The 7,351-nt window shown below is 36.8% G+C and overlaps 1 protein-coding gene across 1 annotated transcript; it reads left to right on the top strand.

Annotated features, from left to right (window-relative positions):
- Nucleotides 1-4,876: 4,876 nt before the first annotated feature.
- On the top strand, nt 4,877-6,053 carry LOC106476576 (beta-1,4-galactosyltransferase galt-1-like; the record flags this gene model as incomplete). The annotated part of the gene is made up of 1 exon (XM_013937222.1): nt 4,877-6,053. A coding segment is annotated over exon 1 (1,177 nt), but the record flags the coding sequence as incomplete, so codon positions are not given.
- Between the last annotated feature and the right edge of the window lie 1,298 nt (nt 6,054-7,351).

Below are 7,351 nucleotides of genomic sequence, written 5' to 3'. Positions count from 1 at the left end.
AGGCGCTCGACTCGCAACCTAATGTCGCGGGTTCGAATCCCCTTCCCCGAACATGCTCGCCCTTTCATACGTGGTGGTGTTATAATTTTACGGTCAATCCCACCACTGCTTGGTAAAAAGAGTAGCCCAAACGTTGGTGGTGAGTGGTGTTGACTAGCTGCCTTCCATCTAATCTATCACTGCTAAGTTAGGGACGGCTAGCGCAGATAGCCCTCGTGTAACTTTGTGCGGAATTCAAAACAAACCAAACGTTCGCAGCTGTCCAGATTTGAAAAGTATGCAGTTTGGGTACCAGCTGATTCTAGGAACGGAAAGATATTTCAAATGTGTATGTTTACCTAACTTGGTAAGATGTGGGTGGTGAGAAAAACTCGTACCTTTCATTTCTGTTTAAACCAAGTTTCCACCGTACGTTTTCGTTGTATTGCCATGTTAAAAACATAAAACTGAGTATTCGTGCTTACCAAAATTTGGGTTACATGACCAAACAACACATAAAATCCATATAACAAAGAAAATTATTTGACTTCATCTTCAAATATTGAGTTATGTCTCTCCCTGCTGAACAGAACCTGGTGTGGCCTAGTGGGATCACAAGGCCCAAGGTTCGAATCATGATACCGTTTCAAACACACTCCGAACTTTCAGCTGTGACAGCGTTATAAAAGTGACAATCATTCCCCTTATTCGGTTTCAGCCGTCGTGATACCGTTTCAAACACACTCCACATTTCAGCTATGAGAGCGTTATAAAAGTGACAATCATTCCCCTTATTCGGTTTCAGCCGTCGTGATACCGTTTCAAACACACTCCGCATTTCAGCTATGAGAGCGTTATAAAAGTGACAATCATTCCCCCTATTCGGTTTCAGCAGTCTGACAAAGCTCCTGGCTATCCGTTCTTCCTCTGGTCAGTAGTTCAAAATCAGAGATGGCTTTGTCTGAATCCTGTTATTCACTGACCTAATAGTTTAACTCCTGCTCGTTTAACATGCCGTTTAGTTTGAAAATGTCAAATTGTATTCACTTCATAAGGAAAACCATATCCCATTCTTCGTCACATTATCATGAAGAAATAATTCAGCAAATATCGCCTTTCTCAATGGTTAGAGATTTCAATTTCAACCATGTCCTGTACGTCGTTTTTTCTATTGTGTACAAATGTAACTGATGTCCTCCTATGTCAAGTTCTGTCATACTTACGATTTCTCGCTGTATTGTGGCTTTGCTATAAAACAACCAAACAAAGAAAGTTGATTTGTTTCTGTTCTCAGACATTTCCGAGCAATCTCTCAAATTAAAAAAAAAATCCCTTTTTTGTCTCATTTAATTAAAAAACTGAGACAAAAATCTCTTTGTGTAAACAGATATGCTCAACATACGCAGCCTTAACTTTCTTCAGCTGAAATTTCGGAACACAAAACACAGTTTTTCCAAGTGTCACCCTAACGTTAATATAACATCCAAAGTTCTCTCCTCCTTAATTATATCAGAAGTTTTAGGTTTAGGAGACTTCCAGTTCCGTCGTCATTTAAATCAGCTTTTGTGACGTCATCAAGAAAGTGACTATTAGATAACTTTTAGTTATATCACAAGTATTAACTAATACATCTCTTATGATAGTTTATATATATATATATACATGTCATTAACAGATTAAATTTTCATCCATTATAACTTCTTTTCATGTATGCCAACTCTCATTAACAGGTTATATTTTTCGTCATTTATATTATTGCTATGAATGCCAACTCTCATTAACAGGTTATATTTTCGTTATTTATATTATTGCTGTGTATGCCAACTCTCATTAACAGGTTATATTTTCGTTATTTATATTATTGCTGTGTATGCCAACTCTCATTAACAGGTTATATTTTCGTCATTTTTCAACCATTTTAACAGTTTTTTTTTCATTTTATGATATAGTCCAACTGTTAATATGGAGCAATGTATGTAGAGTCTGATCTAATAACGAGCCGTTGCTCCTTCACCAATCTGTATTTATGCCTTACATGAAGAATATACTTACTCTCACTTGCAAGGTTTACCCCCAGTGCAGGAGTGTAGTGCTGCCAGAGTGCACTGGAACGTTGCTCCGGCAACTGAAATTGCAGTCAAGTACCGACACCTAAAAAAACTAAAAATATGTATATAAAAAAATGTGTCTTTCATAACCAAACACGTAACTAAAGGTCGTTTTTTTTTAGATAGTGTTGGCGATAGTAGGTATGCAAGGTGTTATAAAAGTCAAGGTTGTTAATATTATATCACATTTAGAAAGACAGTAAATTAATAAGATATATAATTTTAAAACTTGTTTTAATGTTAGTAATTTTTTATTTGTTGTTGTTTTCCTTGCTGCTTAACTTAAAGGAAATTGAGGTGCGTGTTTTCTCTCGTTGATATATGTGTATTCAATTTGGCTCTAATGCAAGTAGTTTCAAATTAATATTTTTAACTATGCTTTCTTTATTTAAAATGGACTAAAAAATCCCCCCCCCAGTGGCACAGCGCTGTGTCTGCGAAGTTACAACGCTAGTATCCGGGTTTCGATACCCGTGGTGGGCAGAGCACAGATAGCCCATAGTGTAGCTTTGTGCTTAATTACAAACAAACTAAAAAAATGGAATTTGCCTCTGAGATCTTTACCCTTATTGTGACGTCACACGTCTGACAAATTTTGGCCCAGGTTTAAAGAATTGGTGGAAAGCACGATTCTATACAGACAAAGGAAGAAGTGGTTGAAACAATGGAGTTTTATACATCTTCCTCAGCTGACCCAGAAGTAAAGAAAAAAAAAAGTTTAGATCTGCTATTACCGAACAACAACAACATTATTTTAGACTGTTTTACACGGTATTATGTATTAATATATGGAAAATATTTCAGATACTGTGAATTTTATTCGTATCTGTAAAATAGCTACAGTGAAAGACGTAGTTGTTGTTGTTGTTTTGAAACTTTTGTGTGGTTTATGAATATTTCGGTTAACGATGGCACCTTTTTATTTTATCGAATATAGAACTGCCGATTCGAATTATACAACGAAGTATGCAAAGAACACCACATAACATCCCTCATCGGACTTTGTGTAAAATATTCAATCATGAAGCTGTTTTTATTTCTCTTTAAGGGCATGTTTACTTATTCATTTATATTGCAATGAGTGTATTATTAATGTTTGACAAATTTGAAAAGAGAAGAGCATCAAGTATTTACAAAAAAAAAAGGCATACAGAGTGTTGAGTACGTTATATCAAACAGTTTTGGAGCTTCACATTTCGTTGCAGTCTAAGACGCCAGGGGAGATCATACTCCGTCTTTCCACCGTGCATCTTAACAATAGAACTGCAGCGCAGTTTCCATTGTAAAAGGCTTCGTCTCAAGGCTATCACGTCAAAGAACACCTCTCTTTCCTGCATGCATTTTACTATCCATCTAGTATACGAAGACGACGGTTTCTCAGCACCCGTTTCAACAATCTGATTGAACAGAAACCAATAGATGCTGCACCGGAGACTCACTCGATATGTCTTCGTTTGGAATAGCATGAATACTCGTTCCATTCGCCATTTGTTTGAAGTATGTGACGATTGAACGGGAAGTATGACTGGAAGTATTATCTTGGTGAACCCATACTGTGTTGGCCTTGTTTCCATAAAAATCCAGTATTTCTGGGCTGTACAAAGGATCCAGAACATGGATCTGATACTAAGCACACTTCACTTTGATCTTTGATCCCATATTTGCATAATGTCCAGTGGTGATCACGAATCCCTTCTAAAAAAATTCTCGACATGCTATGTTCTACATCTGGACATTGCTTTCGCCCATTGAATGGTAGAAAATCTCTCAAGAGTTATTACATTTATGAAGGCACGCATATATTTCGTTGATTATCACCACTTACTGCCACTTTTCCACGACAAGGTTTTTCCAGAGTTGGTCTTTCTTATCTGGATATGTCGTGGAAGCAACTTATGGACACGTGACTCGTGCCACTTTTCCAAAAGAAGAAACTTCTTGATTATGTCGTTCTGGGTTCTTGGTTTTTCCGATGACATTTCTGATTGTAGATTCTTAATTGTTACAATACTTTGCTTAGCAAAGCTTGAGTACGATATGTTGCAGGTCTCTTTCTGGATGGTTCCAGAGCCCCAAGTTGATCCATATTCATTTGTTTTCTAATGCCTTTAAGAACAAAGATTATTCCGTCATGAAGATTCCAAATCTCCGATCTTAATACAGCTTTTTCATCTGAACGGATGAATATTTCGTGTCGGAAAGGGCTGTTACATAACCATTCCAAAGGCGACCAGTTTTCGGTGGCGTCACGCCACCTACAGAACTCCAAACAATGTCAAAATGTAGTTTACATACACGCCGTTCCATCGCGACTTTATATTGGCTGTGGTTGTCGCATGACTTGTTGATTTGCGTATTCAAAGTCGTTTTAATATAACGTACTTAACCCTCTGTATAAGCACTATAAACTCTATAAAAAAGGAGAAAACAGCAATGATTAGAAATTAATTTCTTTGATATGTTTTATTATTTTCATTGAAGTTTTTCATACTACCTCTGCTTATTCAATTCTTTAGAATTTGCTTGAAGAAACGACAAGATTATAATATCTGATAATTACAAAACCTCTACATATTTGACCATTGTCTCCAAACCGTGCAGAAAACTACTCTGAGTTCAAATATTTGAACTTGTTGATGAATTGTCGTCGTTGTTTCATTAAGTACAGATCTGCTAAATGCCGAAGACGGTGGCTAAAATGTACTTGCTGCTCTTCCCTCGCTAAGGTACTGCTTCTGCTCCTTCTTCTGTGTTGTGGTACTTATATTTGGATATTAATTTTGTCTTCAATGATCGTACATCAACAGAATGTTGCTGATCTCAGTAACAATGGACTTCTTGGAGAAACGATGAAAGGGAGTAAGTCAAAAAGTGCATCAGTAAAACCCACCAAGTCTTTCGTTAATCAGAGGGAGTACAGCCTGCATACAATTAAGAATTCGAAAACGTCCCACGGGAAGACTTGGAACACTCACGTAGATCATTGGCAGCGAGCGAATCTAGTTTCGGCACCTTATAAACTGATGGTATATTCCGCTTACTTGGACAAGAGGAACCCACAAGCGCCATCTGTAGTAGTCATCGGGGCTGCGCTAACCAGAGGTGGTCCGAAAGTATACTGTAAACTCCAGTTTTCTCATAAAAAACCCATTCTAGTAGTAGCTTACAAAAGGATCATAAACGAACATTGGAACCTCAAATACTCTGCTTGCTTCTTCTACTGCGCATTAAATAAAGATGACTCAAAACCACTCAATGTATCCGTCGCTGACAACAGCCAATTTAAAGCTGCTGCCATTCTAACAGTTTATGACAACAAAGAAGACAATAATACATTACCTCACGGAAGAATAGCGTTGTGCGTGAAGCCTTTGCATTATTCTTATGATAGAGCTACGTGGTTTATTGAGTTCTTAGAACTTCATAGACTTTTGGGAGTAGAACATTTTTTCCTATACAACCATTCAATGGGCCATGCAGTAGAGCAGGCTGTGATGGTCTACCTACAACAAGGAGTTGTATCGCTTCTGCCATGGAAGTTGGAAATCCAATCTCAAAAAGAAATACGAACAGAAGGACTTTTCGCTGCGCTAAACGACTGCCTCTACAGATCAATGTTCCTTTTTAAGTACGTTCTTATGTTGGACTTTGACGAGTTTATCATTCCAACTGGAAACGTCACATACGATAAACTCCTTACAGATCTTACAAAGATCAGGCGAGGGACATACCAACCTAGTAGTTTTGTGTTTCAAAACGCATTTTTCTATTTATACTGGGATAATGACACTACAGCTTACAATGAAGAACCGGAGACCCCCCCGGGAAATATACCTTACCTGTTAACACAATACAAGACTAGACGAGTGAAGAATCCGATGAAACATGGAAGCAGATCAAAATTTGTTGTTGTTCCAGAAAGAGCACTGGAAGTGGGAAACCACGTGGTCTGGAGAGTAGTTCCACGTAAGTTACCAATTTCATTTTATCAGAAAATAGTTTTTGTAAGTTAATCCTCTCACTTTGTCTGGAGAGTAATCGTGTAAGTTAACCCTCTCACTTTGTCTGGGGAGTAATTCGTGTAAGTTAACCCTCCCACTTTGTCTAGAGAGTAATTTTTGTAAGTTAATCTTTTCACTTTGTCTAGAGAGTAATTCGTGTAAGTTAACCCTCTCACTTTGTCTAGAGAGTAATATCTATAAGTTAACCATCTCACTTTGTCTAGAGAGTAATATATATAAGTTAACCATCTCACTTTGTCTAGAGAGTAATATCTATAAGTTAACCATCTCTGGTTATCTTATAGATATACTCTCTAGACAAAGTGAGATGGTTAACTTATAGAAATTACTCTCTAGACAAAGTTTTTTGTTTTGTTTTGTTTTTTACAATACAAGCTTTTAACGTATGGAAATGAAATATTTCAGTGAAATTACTCTCTAGACAAAGTGAGATGGTTAACTTATAGATATTACTCTTTAGACAAAGTGAGATGGTTAACTTATAGATATTACTCTTTAGACAAAGTGAGATGGTTAACTTATAGATATTAGTCTTTAGACAAAGTGAGATGAAATATGTTTTATTCAAAACTTTTCGTACCTGAAGTGTCGGAATAATATTGTGTTGTCAATTGACATCCACAACCAATCTTCCTTGTTGAGAATCGTTTATGAGCTTCCCAGAAGCCTTATGATCGCACAGTTCTCTTCGACTGTTGCTTTCACATCGATATTACCTTAACGTTGTATTAGCATTATTACCAGACGTTCACGTCGATATGACCTTAACGTTGTATTAGCATTATTACCATATGTTCACGTCAATATTACCTTAACGTTGTATTAGCATTATTACCATATGTTCACGTCGATATACCTTAACGTTGTATTAGCATTATTACCAGACGTTCACGTCGATATGACCTTAACGTTGTATTAGCATTATTACCAGACGTTCACGTCGATATGACCTTAACGTTGTATTAGCATTATTACCAGACGTTCACGTCGATATGACCTTAACGTTGTATTAGCATTATTACCATACGTTCACGTCGATATGACCTTAACGTTGTATTAGCATTATTACCACACATGTAGTTGTGCTTTACAAGAACAATTCTCATATTTTCATATAAGTACCAGGAGTAATTAATTAATAAAGTAATTTCACCAATATGAAATGTTTATCTATAACACTTCGTTTTAATACCAGAATCACCTTTTTCGTTCTCTCGTTACCTCATCCACAAAAGATCGTAG

Source organism: Limulus polyphemus, unplaced genomic scaffold (genome assembly GCF_000517525.1).
Source record: "Limulus polyphemus unplaced genomic scaffold, Limulus_polyphemus-2.1.2 Scaffold10936, whole genome shotgun sequence".
NCBI classification, from domain to species: domain Eukaryota; kingdom Metazoa; phylum Arthropoda; class Merostomata; order Xiphosura; family Limulidae; genus Limulus; species Limulus polyphemus.
Note: the sequence above shows the minus strand (reverse complement) of the source record. Positions and strands in the feature narration are given on the sequence as shown.